General features: G+C 49.0%; 2 protein-coding genes and 1 long non-coding RNA gene across 6 annotated transcripts in view; 2 read left to right on the top strand and 1 right to left on the bottom strand.

Annotated features, from left to right (window-relative positions):
* The window catches only part of CLUAP1 (clusterin associated protein 1), a 47,493-nt gene extending 46,693 nt beyond the window's left edge, over positions 1-800 (bottom strand). For 2 of the 4 annotated variants that reach the window (XM_071211418.1, XM_004474340.4), the window contains exon 1: positions 637-800. In XM_071211418.1, coding sequence (XP_071067519.1) covers positions 637-658 — 22 coding nt within the window. In that variant the 5' untranslated portion in view covers positions 659-800. The remainder of the gene's footprint in view (positions 1-636) is intronic. The other 2 variants (XM_071211419.1, XM_004474342.3) reach the window with 1 other exon arrangement.
* Positions 801-961: 161 nt separating this feature from the next.
* Positions 962-3,265, top strand: LOC131275633 (uncharacterized). Its single transcript, XR_009183098.1, has 2 exons — positions 962-1,168; positions 2,404-3,265. It is a non-coding gene; the product is annotated as an uncharacterized lncRNA (long non-coding RNA).
* A 7,157-nt stretch (positions 3,266-10,422) lies between these two features.
* Positions 10,423-11,896, top strand: C23H16orf90 (chromosome 23 C16orf90 homolog). Its single transcript, XM_004474343.3, has 3 exons — positions 10,423-10,482; positions 10,852-11,205; positions 11,661-11,896. Exons 1-3 carry the CDS (start codon positions 10,437-10,439, stop codon positions 11,816-11,818), a joined length of 558 nt encoding a protein of 185 aa, XP_004474400.1. The 5' UTR covers positions 10,423-10,436; the 3' UTR covers positions 11,819-11,896.
* Positions 11,897-12,803: the final 907 nt, after the last annotated feature.

Here is a 12,803-nt window from a genome sequence, read left to right on the forward strand (position 1 = left end):
TCAGGTGACCTGAATTCAAATCCTAGCGTGCCCTCTTACCCCCCGCCACTTAACATGCCTGTTTCTTCATCTCTAAGGAGAGGATCAAATGAAATGATGCACATACGGAGAAGGGTACCTGACAGTAAAATCTCAAAAGATGTTCACTGCAGTTATTAGTGTTATCCAGCTCCCTCCTCGGTTTTGTTGCCCGTGTCTTTGAACCCTAACTTAACCCAGCTCAATTCGGCCTGTGCACTTTCCAAGAGGTAGCGACATTTGACTATATAAAAATTTTTAAATTTAGCTTCTCAGCCATACTAGCCACATTTGGGCAAGTAGCAAATACAGAACTTTCCATCATCGCAGAAAGTTCTCCTGGACAGAGCTAGTGCGCTGGGTCGGAGTTACCGCGGTGGGCCAGAGACGGTCTCTGAGGTGCGCAGGCCCGAGAGGGATTTGCCGGCAGCGGAGGGACCAAAGCCGGGGATACCACCCCCAGCCGAGGGGGACCGGGCCGAAGGGATGCGGCTTCCCAGGCCCAAAGGGCTCCCGGCGGCGCGGGGCCTGGACCCGGCCTCAGAAAAGGGACTCTGCAGGCCGGGCCGGAACCCCGAGGCGCTCGAGGATCCGCAGGGCACAAAAGGTCTGCCTTACTGCGAAGATCGCGGAAGGACATGGCGCTCTGGTCTCCGGCAGTCCCAGGTCGCAGCCGCCACTCTGTCCCGTCAGAGATCACGGGCCGGGTGCTCGCTGGTCTCTATGACAACCATCGCAGCCCTGGACGGCGCGCGGGCGGGGTCAAACAGGACCAGCCTGAGACACCGCCGGGCTTCGCGCGCGCGTGCGCAGAAGAGCCGGCCGGCAGGGGGCGCTGGCGAGCGCCCAAGGTAGCCAGAGAGAGAGGACCCTGGGGTGGGGGTTGCGAGTCCCAGCTTCCCTTTCGTGGGCACCTGCACTGGCTCGTATATTCTGAGCCCCTACTGTGTGCCTGACACTGCTAGATGCTTTACACACTGCTTCTCACGTCCTCCTCACCTGCCTCATGAAGAATTACTATAGGCTCCTGAGCCCGGGTCCTTTCTTTCCGGGTTCTCGTGCACAGCACGCTTCCTTTCCTGCCGGCGTAAAAGGGAGGGCCCCGCGGCCCGCACCCGGGGTCGCCCAGGAGCGAGCGCGACAGGACCAGGTGCACACCCAGCTTACAGTCGGGGTCCCGCGCTCGTGCAGCTTGGACTTCACGACAGGCCGGGAATCAGTCCCGGGCCCAAGTGCGAGACAGGTGGTGGTTGTCATGACAACAGAGGCCTGTCTCCTTGGGCGCTTAAGGAGGCCCGCACGCGGCGTGTTCGTCCCTCTCCCGGCTGGAGCTTGGAGGGTGGAAAGGAGGACAGCGCCCAGCCCTTGGCCGGGGTCAGCCGGGCCAGCCAGGCCTCAGCGGCAGACCGTCGTGCCGGGCTACCATGGGGAGGGGGGGGGGGGCGGTCAGGCGACAAAGAAAGGCGAGGTCCGGGCGAACCAGGGAAGCGGGGAGGTGAAATGAGCTGGAGGGGAGCAGCTTTGACACCCCCCGGCCCCCATTGGGGGTGGTATTGGCGAAGTACGAAGTGACAGGTTCCTGCGTAAGTGGAACATAGAGGGTTCCGAAGGAGACCCACACTAAATCTTTCAGTCCGACAGAGGTGACAATGCACTTAATGGGGAAAGGAGAGTCTTAAACAAATGGTTTTGGAGCAATTGGAAATGCAGATGCAAATAAATGACCCATACTTTACACTATTAAAAAAAAAATAACTAAAATGGTTTGCAAACCTAAATGTAGAACCTAGAGCTATACAATTTCTAGAAGAATACTTAGAGGGAAAGTTCTGTGACCTTGGGTTAGGCGATTTCTTAGCTATACCAAAAGCATGGTACATTTTTAAAAATGTTAAATTGGATGTCACCAAAATTTATAATTTATAATTATAATTTATAATTTATTCTGCTCTTTAAATATATAATTTATAATTTATAATTTATTCTGCTCTTTAAAAAGCACTTTAGGAAAATGAAAATATAAGCCACAGTCGAGGAGAAAATATTTGGAAAATATATGAAAGACTTATATCCAGAATATATTTAAAAAACTCGCAAAACTCAATAAAACAATCCAATTTAAAAATAGACAAAAAATTTGAACAGATACCTAATAAAAGAAGATAGCTGGATGGCAAGTAATAAGCAAACAAAAAGATGTTCCACATTAATAGTCATAGGGAAATGCATGTTAAACCACCATGAGATATCACTATATTGTTTTTTTGTTGTTGTTTTGAGGTGTCAGGCTGGGGATTGAACTCCAGGTAGCTGCTCAACCACTGATCCATATCGGCTTCCCTGAGTTGGCTTTTGTGTTTGTTTTGCTTGTTTTTGTTTTATCAGGAGGCACAAGACCAAGCCCAGGACCTCCCATCTGGGAGGCAGGAATTCAGCTGCTTGAGTCATATCCACTACATTTACTGTTTTTAGAATGGCTGAAACAACAACAACACACTAACAATGCCAGGTGCTGGAAAGGATGTGGAGCAACTTGAACTTTCATGCATTATTGGTGAGAATTTAAAGCAGTACAGCCACTTTGGATAACAGATGAGCTGTTTCTTAGAAATTTAAACGTACACTTACATACCACTCAGTAATCCCATTCCTAGGTATTTCCACAAAGAAATGAAAACGTACCCACACATGTATGCAAATGTTTATAGCAGCTTTATTCAAAAGTGACAAAAGGGAAACAATCCAAATGCCCTTCTACTTGTGAATAAATAAACAAATCGTGGCACCCCCATGTGATGGAATACTACTCAGCAATAAAAAAGGAACAAACTGCTGATACACACAACCACAAGGATCGATCTCCGATGCAATTATGCCAATGAAAGAAGAGAGATTCAAAAGGCTACATACCATATGGTTCCATTTATATGACATTCTGGAAAAGGCAAAACTATAGAAACAAAGTTTAATAGTTACCAGAAAGACATCAACTACAAAGGGGCAAAAAGGAGTTTGGGAAGTGATGGAACTCTCCTATATCTTGATTGTGGTAGTGGTTTCATAGGAGAGCGGATGCAGCTCAGTGGTTCAGTGCCTGCTTCTCATGTTCAAGGTCCTGGGTTCAATCTCTGGTACCTCCTTAAAAAAACTCATAGAACTCTACCCTAATAGACTGTACTCTAAAAGGTGTGAATATGCATGTATGTAAAGTTATCTGAATAAATAAAGCCTTAAAAAAAACAGACAACCTCAGAACCCTCCAGTGGCTTCCCATTGCAGTTAGAATGAGACTCAGATCCTCCAGCCAGGTGTCTCTGGCTCTCTGAGGCATCTAACCCTCTGGTCACTCTCCCCCTTGCTCCCTTTCCTCCACCCACCCTGGCTTTCCTTTTTTTTTTTTTTTTTAAAGATTTATTTTTTATTTATTTCTCTCCCCTTTCCCCCTGCCCCAGTTGTCTGCTCTTTGTGTCCATTCACTGGGTGTTCTTCTGTATTCGCTTGTATTCTTGTCAGCGGCACTGGGAATCTGTGTCTCTTTTTGTTGCATTATCTTGCTGTGTCAGCTCTCCACGTGTGCGGCCCCACTCCTGGGCAGGCTGCACTTTTTTCATGCTGGGTGGCTCTCCTTATGGGCACACTCCTTGCATGTGAGGCTCTCCTACGTGGGGGATACCCCTGCGTGGCATGGCACTCCTTGCGCACATCAGCACTGCGCATGGGCCAGCTCATCACACATGTCAAGAGGCCCTTGGGTTTGAACCCTGGACCTCCCATGTGGTAGGCGGCTGCTCTAGCCGTTGAGCCAAAACCACTTCCCTTGAGCCAAATCCACTTCCCCTGGCTTTCCTTCCAAATCACCAATCTTGTTCCTGTCTTTGCACTTGCAGTTCCCTCTACAGCTGGGGCACCCTGTGCTAAAGCACCCAGCACTGGTGGAAGCAGTCAGCTGTGTGACCTTGGGCAGGTTACTTAATCTCTTAGTGCCTTAAATTCTTCACTCTTAAAACAAACATAATGGGTGTGGGGGTGGGAATAAATAAATTAAATAAATCTTAAAAAAACAAAACAAAACAGAGATAATATTTGGTAGGGTTACTGCCAGGGTTAAATGAGATGGGATGGGCAGTTTGGGGCAGACCACATTCAAGATCCAGTATGGTTGGCAGAGTGCTAAAGGGGCACCAAGAAGGGAAGCCAAGCCTCCTCCCTTGGGTTTTTAATTTTTTAACAGCTTTATTGAGGTATGATTGACATACAAACAGTAAACCACCCATATATAAAGTGTACACTTTGCTTTTTTTTTTTTTTTGAGGTTCCAAGGCTGGAAATTGAACCCAGGACCTTGTATATGGGAAGCCAGCACTCAGTCACTGAGCCACATTCGTTCCCAAGTTGGCTTTTTTGTTTGTTTGCTTGTTGTTGTTGTTGTTTTCAAGGAGGCACCAGGAACTGAACCCGGGACCTCCCATGTGGAAAGCAGGCACTCAACTGCTTGAGCCACATCTGCTCCCTACTTTGATAAACTTTGACATGTGTGCACATCTCTGAAACCATCACCCTAATCAAGAGAGCGAATGTATCCATCTCCTCCAAAGTTTCCTTGTACCCCCTTAAGAATATCCCTCCCGTACTTTCCTGCCCTCCACCTCCACCACAGGCAGCCATTATTCTGCTTTCCGTCACTGTAGATTGGAATATTTCTAGAGTGTCCTTTAAATAGACTCACACAGTAGAGACTATTTTATTGGTGGCTTCTTTCACTCAGCATAATTAGAGATTTGTCTGTATTGTAACATGTATCAATAATTCATTCCTTCTCCAGGTCATGCATATAGAGTATATAGATATGTTCAGATGTTCATTGGGTGTTAACATAGTGGGTAGAGTTTCACACTACAACTGAGGGAGTGCTGAGTTCCCAACCTGGGGAGTTCTGTTGCATTCCGCAATGGAACAGCAACAATCCCCCAAGTGCAAGGGCAAAGACCAGCAAAGAAGGATGGGCCAGTCATGGGCCCTTGATGCTGATGACTATGCATATGAGCCTGTGTGCTTGAAATTTCAACTTGGCCTAGAGCTGCAGGGTGCTTAAGAGTTACCTCCTGAGAGCCTCCATGTTGTTCAAATGTGGCTACTCTCTAAGCCAAACACAGCATATAAATACACATTACCTTCCCCCCAGCACGGGACATGACTCCTGGGGATGAGCCTCCTTGGCACCAAGGGATTACAACCAAGCACTAGCTGGTGATGCGACTAGAAAAAGACCTTGAGTAAAAGGTGGAAATGGTAAAGACAAATGAGTTTATATGGCTAAGAGACTTCAAAATGAGTCAGGAGGTTATCAGAGGGGTTGTGCTTATGCATGTATCAGCAGGAACTCAGAGACAGCCAAAGTAGAAACTATCCCAGGGAGTGATGCTCTCTAAGGGCTACAGAGACACCCAGGTCCTATAGTCATCACAGATAACTCTGGAGGTCAGTGCCTTGCCAGTGGACCCCACTTTGGAATTTGTGTTCCAAGTGTGATGGAGTTGGATTGAGATGTGACTTCTCTACACATTCCTCTTCTGTCACTTTTACTGAACCTGTGGTTGGTGCTGGGGTTGGTGTATGCCCAGGAGACTTGAATCTCTGGACTGTCCATGTGCCAGCTGGGCTCTGAGCTCCAGCAGAGTTGCAATACCTACTCTCTAGTTCGTTGGACTTACCCAGATCAGCTAACAAGGAGGTGAGGATGGTCAACCACCACACCAAGGATCCAAGAGAGTCTACAGCTGCAAGCAAGAGAATCCCATCCATCAGCCATGTGGGATCTAAGCCCCCTTTCAATTTAGAGGTGGAGTGGGCATCACCATCCCAGGTCCTCAGGATGGAGGAATAAAATATGGATTAGAGTGGACTTACTGGTATTCTACTATAGAAGTATTGTGACTCTAACAATGGAAGACGTTATATCATTGATGTGGAGACAGTGGCCACGGGAGTTGCTGAAGGCAGGGAGAGGGAAAAAGAGGTGTAATATGGGGGCCTTTTGGGACTTGGAATTGTCCTGAATGGTATAGCAGGGACAGATGCAGGACATTATATATCCTGCCATAACCCACTGAATGGACTGGGAGAAAGTGTAAGATACAACATAAACTATAATCCATGCTGTGTAGCAGTGCTTCAAAATGTATTCATCAAATGCAGTGAATGTACCACACTAATTAAAGAAGTTGATGTGGGAAGAGTGCAGGGTATGGGGAATGGGGTATATATGGGAACTTCATATATTTTAATGTAACATTTTGTGTGATCTATGTATCTTTTTTTAAAAAGATAATTTTTTAAAAAGATTTAAAAAATAATTCATTCCTTTTTATTGCTGGTAGAATATCCATTGTATGGAAATACCACAGTTTTGGTTTTTTTTTTCATTTTGGTTTACATTATGGTTTTTATTTTAGACTGTACAAATTTCTAAATTTTTAGCTTCCTTATATTTTACATTATGGTTTACATTTTAGCTTATAGACTTTTATACACGTTTGGTGTAAGTTAACATGTCCTATATCCATCATTGCATGATCTTTTTTAAAAAAAATTTTAATATTACATTAAAAAAATTAGGTCCCCATATAAACCCCCCCACCCCCTTTACCCCACTCCTCCCCCCATAGCAACAATCTCCTCCATCATCATGAGACATTCATTGGATTTGGTGAATACATCTCAGAGCACCGCTGCACCTCATGGTCAATGGTCCACATCATAGCTCACACTCTCCCTGTTCCATTCAGTGGGCCATGGGAGGACATACAATGTCCGGTAACTGTCCCTGCAGCATCACGCAGTTTAATCATCACCTGTTGATGGACATGCCCAGTTTTTGGCTATTACAAATAAAGCTGTGATATATGTTCATGTAGAAGTCTTTGTATGGATATACACTTTATTTTCTCTTGAATAAATACCTAGGAAAAAATGTCTGAATCATATAATAGGTGAACGTTTTCTTTTTAAGAAACTGTCAAACTGTTTTCCAAAGTGGTTGCACCATTTTACATAGCCACCAGCACTGAGTTCCAGTTCCTCTACATCCTTGTCAACACTTAGTTATGATTCAGTCTTTAATGTTAGCCATTCTGGTAGGGCTTCAGGTTCTAATTTGCATTTCCCTAAAGGCTAATGATGCTGAATATCTTTTCATGTTCTTGTCTGTCGTGTATATGTCTTCTTTGGTGAAATGTCTGTTCAAATCTTTTGCCTGTTTTCTTTTTTTGTTTGTTTTTTTTCCCCCTTATTTTTAGAGTTCTTTATGCATTCTGGATGCTAGTTCTTTGTCTGATATATGCTTTGTAAATATTTTCTGTGATTTGGTGGCTTGCTTTTTCACTCTCCTTTTGAAGAGTAGATATTTATGTACTGAAGTCCAATTTATCAATTTGTTCTTTTATGAATTGTGCTTTTGGTATGTAATATTTTTCTAACCCAAGGTCAAAAAGATTTTCTCCTGCATTTTCTTCTAGAAATTTTATAGGTTTAGGTTTTACATTTAGGTCTTTGGTCCATTTTGTTGTTTTTCTGTTTGTTTTAATTTTTTGGTCCATTTTGAGTTAATTTTTGTATATTATTTGAGACATGGACCAAAGTTATTTATTTTTTCATATGGAACTTTGATCATCAGCACCATTTGATCAAAACACCTTTGTCCACTAGATTTCATTTGCACCTTTGTAAAAAAAATCAGTTTTCCATTTGTGTAGAAGTGTAATTCTGGACTCTCCATTCTGTTTCATTGATCTATCTTGAGGCGAAGACAACATACAGTCTTGATTTTTGAGCTTTATAATAAGTCTTTAAACCAGGTGGGTTTATTATTCTCCAGCTTTGTTATTCCTTTCCAAAGAGTTTTGTTTTTGTTTTTGTCTATGCTAGGTCCTTTGAATTTCCATGTGAATTTAAAAATCAACTTGTCAATTTTTACCAAAAAAAAAAGAAAAATAGCCTACTTGAATTTTGATATGAATTGCTTGGAATCTACTGTCTATAGATCTTTTTGAGGAGAATCAACATCTTAACTATGTTGAGTCTTCTATCCAATGAAAAAAGTGTATCTCTCCATTTATTTAGATCTCCTTTACTTTCTCTCAGTGACTTTTTCTTTTTTTAGTTTTCCATATATAGGCCTTGTACATCTTTTGTCAGATTTATTTTGACACTGTTATAAATTATATATTTTTAAAATTTCAATTTGATTTCTTATGGATGGTGAAATAAATACATTATGTTCTTATATAGAAATACAAATACAATAGTTTTTTTTTTAAAGATTTATTTATTTATTTCTCTCCCCTTCCCCCCCACTCCGGTTGTGTGTTCTCTGTGTCTATTTGCTGTGTGTTCTTCTTTGTCAGCTTCTGTTGTCAGCGGCACGGGAATCTGTGTCTCTTTTTGTTGCATCATCTTGTTCTGTCAGCTCTCCGTGTGTGCGGCACCATTCCTGGGCAGGCTGCACTTTCTTTCGCGCTGGGTGGCTCTCCTTATGGGGCGCACTCCTTGCGCATGGGGCTCCCCTACGCGGGGGACACCCCTGCGTGGCACGCCACTCCTTGAGCGCATCAGCACTGCGCATGGACAATAGATTTTTACATATTGATTTTGAATTCTGTAGCCTTGCTAAAATCAATTAATTCTATTTACTTTTTTGTAGATTCCAGTGGATATTCTACATAGGTAATCATGTCATCCTTGAACAAAGACAGTTTTATTTCTTCCTTTCCAATATGCCTTTTTCCCCTTGCCTGATTGAACTAAATTAGAATCTCTAGTACAATGTTACATAGAGATGGTGAGAGCAGGCATTCTTGTCTTGTTCCTGACTTTCTTACGGGGAAAGTATTCATTCTTTCACCATTAAATATGATATCAACTATAGATTCCCCCATTTTGTCATTTATGTCCTTCCCTTTTTATTTTTTTTGAGAAATAATTCATATACCATAAAATTCATACTTCTAAAGCATCTCAATCAGTGGTTTGCTGTTTATTCAAAATGTGCAACCATCACTACTAATTCCAGAACATTTTTATCACCCTAAAAGGAAACCCAGTAACTATTAGGTGTCCCTCCCCATCCCTCCCTCCAGCCCCTGACAACCTCTAGTCTGCTTTTTGTCTCTCTGGATTTGCATATTCTGGACATTTCATATAAATGGAATTGTACAATGTGTGGTCTTCTGTGTCCGGCTTGTTTCACACAGCATAAAGTTTTCAAGGTTCATCCATGTTGTTGCATGGATCAGGATTTGATTCCTTTTTCTGGCTAAATAATATTCCATTCTATGTGTATACCTTACTTTGTTTATCTATTTATCTAACCATGGACATCTGGGTTGTTTTCAATTTTTGGCTATTTTGCATAACACTACCACAGACATCAGTTTACAAGTTTTTCCAGTTCTCTTGGATTTATACCTTGGAGTGGAATTGCTGGGTCACATTTGAGTAACTCACTACCTTTTTAAGAAGCCTCTGCCAGACTTTCCCACAGCAGCTGCCCCGTCTTACGCAAGCACTAGCAGTGTCTGAAGACGCCCTTCTTGGTTTTCTCCGTAGTTTTGGCAGCTGGGTTTTGCTTTCAGCAAGGCTTGTCTTCAGAATGTTCCTTGACCTAGAGTGTTTTCCTGGCATGCCTTTCAATGCTCAATCACCCTTCCGATGGTGCCACTCTCAGCCCGAGCTGGACGTGGGCACGCCCATGGATTCCAGGCCACCTGCCCTCCCCCAGGGCCCCCTTCCAACCCCCACCAGAGTGACCAGGCCTGAGCTGCTCCTTAGGGGAGTCAGAATCAGCAGCAGCATCATAGCAAACAACGGTTAATAATTATGGGGCGCTCACTACACCCTGGGCTCCAAGCTAAGTTCTTCCTGTGCACTCCATCATTCGATCCACTCGTTACCCTGTGTTTTCCTTCCAGGGAAATGGGCAGTTAGAGAAGGTAGGTGACCTGCCCTGGCACCCAGAACCGCCTTCTGAGTATGCTCAAAGCCCTGACTCGGTCTCACCAGGGCTGCACCGCTACTCCCTCATTTCCCACGTACAGAAAAGGAAACTCAAGTCCCAAGAAGTCACCCCAGGGAGTGGCTGTCGGCATGCCAGGGCTGAGTCTTGGGTGGTCTGTCCTGAGCCAAAAGGCCCCTGGATTTCCCCCTGGGGGTCCGGCTCCCGCTGTTGCCCTCCTCTCACCCTGCCCATGCCGGGGGCACCGTCCTGTCCTGCACTTGGGGGTCCGGGAAGGCTGGGAGTCTCCCCTGTGACGTCATAAGTGTTGGTTGCCACGGGAGAGCTGCAGACCCAGCCCCGAGGCCGGGAGAGCAGGGCCTGCTGCCCAGAAGTCCTGGCCCCTCCTCGCGCACCACTCTGGCCCTCCATGGAAGCCTTGGTCTGTGCCTTCTCTGAGCTGCGCATAAGAGAAGGTGCTGGGCCGCGGGGCAGGGTGGCAGGAGGAGAGATTCCTCCTGTACCCACATGGTGCCAAAGCCCCCGGGGGCCCGAGGGACATGCGTGCTTGGGAGAGGGGTGCAGCCACCTGGCTGGGGCTGGTCAGGGCCTTCTGGGCCCCCTGTGCACTTTCTATCCTGGGGCCAGGATGTCCCCCCTGTGCAGAGGCAGAAAGGACTTGGAGTCCTGAACGGGATCTGAGTGCCCAGGTCAAGGGGGGTGTGCGGGCAGGCGGCAGACACCCAGACAGGTCAGCGGAGGCTCAGGCCGGAGTGGAGGCCACAGTGCCAGCAGGCCTTGGTGGCCGCGCCTGCTCCCGCCACCCTCCCGCTCTCCTTCCACAGATGCAGTGAGCTGGGCGCGCGGTCGCGCCAGCCACCCCGACACGCCCCCCAACGTCTACGAGGGGGGGCTGGGGGCCCAGCAGCAGCAGTGCCCCAGCACCCCGGGGAGCAAGCCCAAGAACTTCCGGCTGCGTCACCTCCGGGGGCTGGCGCTCTACCTGCCGGCCCACGTGCCGCCCGCAGGTCAGCCGGAGAGCCACTGGCTGGGCCGGCTCATGGCCGGGGGCTGCCTGCCGCGGCCCGAGCGCACGGCCTGGGCGCTGGTTCCGCCCCAGGGGACCCTGGGCCCAGCGCACGGCCGCCGCCCAGCCCTTCTGGAAGCCCGGCTGCCCAGGGACAGCCTGGGAAGCACAGGTGAGTGCCGTCGTGGCAGGACTGGGGACAGGGAGGCGGATGGGGGAGGGCTGGGGCGGGGATGCAGGATGGACCCCTTCTCCCCCCCAACCTCTTGGGGACGGGCAGCCCACAGTGACGTCACATCCCCTCGGGCCAAGAGCCGAGGACTCTGTGGCCGGCCCTGTGACCCCTGCTGCGTCCACGGATGTCCCCAGGACATAAAAACCAAGTGGATTCTAGGAGCCCTGGGCTCCCGGTCCCAGCTGTGTCCCCTTGCCGGGCACCACCCGTGAAAGGACAGATTCAGGGTGGACCCTGTCCATCCAGCTCGCAGCATCTGCTCCTTCTCCCCGGCCTGCGGGTTTGCTTCTGGGAAGACCCCCTCCCCCTTCTGCCTGGCTGGCTGTCTGGCTCTGGGGACCTCGGCAGGGGGGGGACCCGCCCAGTGACTTCCCCCACTCTCCTTTCTTCAGATTCCAGTTCTAGCATGGACCCACCCAAGAGGGCCCCCTCCCCACCCAGTGCCCCTGAGGGCTTGGGGCTCAGACCCAAGAGGTCCTGGGGGTCCTTGGAAGAGTCCACGTGTCCCTTGTGCAAGAGAACCCGTGATGGGGCGCTGGAGAAGCCATAGGGACCTAAGGGCCAGGCTGGTGCTCCCAGCTCCGGGACAGGAGGGGGTGGACACCCAGGACGGGGACGCGGGGGTGGCCCCGGCCCCAGCACTGGCCTCCCACCGCCACCCGGGAGGCCGCCCAGCGCCACGGCGGGCCCGGCCTGGGAGACGCGGGGGCGGGAGGCAGGCCCCGCGGGAGGGGCAGGAGAAACCCAGGCCTGGAGTGCCCTCGCAGCCCGCTCAGCCTCTGGTGCCCAGGCAGCCCGGCCGAGCAGAGAATCGGGCTCCCGAGAGGCCTGGAGCCCGCAGGTCTAAGCGCCAATAAAAACCTAAGCCTGCGCTTCTGTCCCTCTGTCCTGTCAGGCCACCTGAGGTGGAACTCGGCCCCTGCTGAGAACAAGGTTCTGTGCGTACCCCAGGGAGGGCTCAGCAGCACTCCTGCCCTGAGCTGGGGGTGGGGACCATGTGGGGAGTGACCACCCAGGACACGGGCCAGGGCTGGGGAAGCACCCGGGAGGGTGAGACTCCCGAAGGCTTCCTGGAGGAGGAGCTCCCAGCTTGGCTCTAAGCCCTGCACAGGGCAGCAGGGCAGCAGGGCAGCAGGGCAGCAGGGCAGCGTGGACTGGGCCGGGGGTGTGTGCAGAGGCCAAAGGGCGGCAGGTCGCTTTGGGGAGGACGCTTGGGAGGGCAGCACTTTCCCATCCGAGGCAGAAGGGTCGGCCTGGACCGCACTCCGCCCCTCCCCCCTGTGAGGGCTTGGCTGAAAGTGACCCTCTGTGGGGACCCTGTGTGCCCCCAGGCAGGACCCGCACAGCCCTCCTCCTCCCCAGCTGGGTGAGACCCCAGGCACCCAGGCCTGGCTGCCCCTTGACCAGGTCACACTTCGTCATGGGGGCCATCCCCTGCACTGCAGGACGTGCAGCAGCGTCGCCGGCCGCCTCCCCCCATTGGGACAACCACAAACATCTCTAAACACTGCCAAATGCCCCTGGGGCCACAGCTG

The sequence above is a fragment of the Dasypus novemcinctus genome, chromosome 23 (genome assembly GCF_030445035.2).
Source record: "Dasypus novemcinctus isolate mDasNov1 chromosome 23, mDasNov1.1.hap2, whole genome shotgun sequence".
Taxonomy (NCBI): Eukaryota; Metazoa; Chordata; class Mammalia; order Cingulata; family Dasypodidae; genus Dasypus; species Dasypus novemcinctus.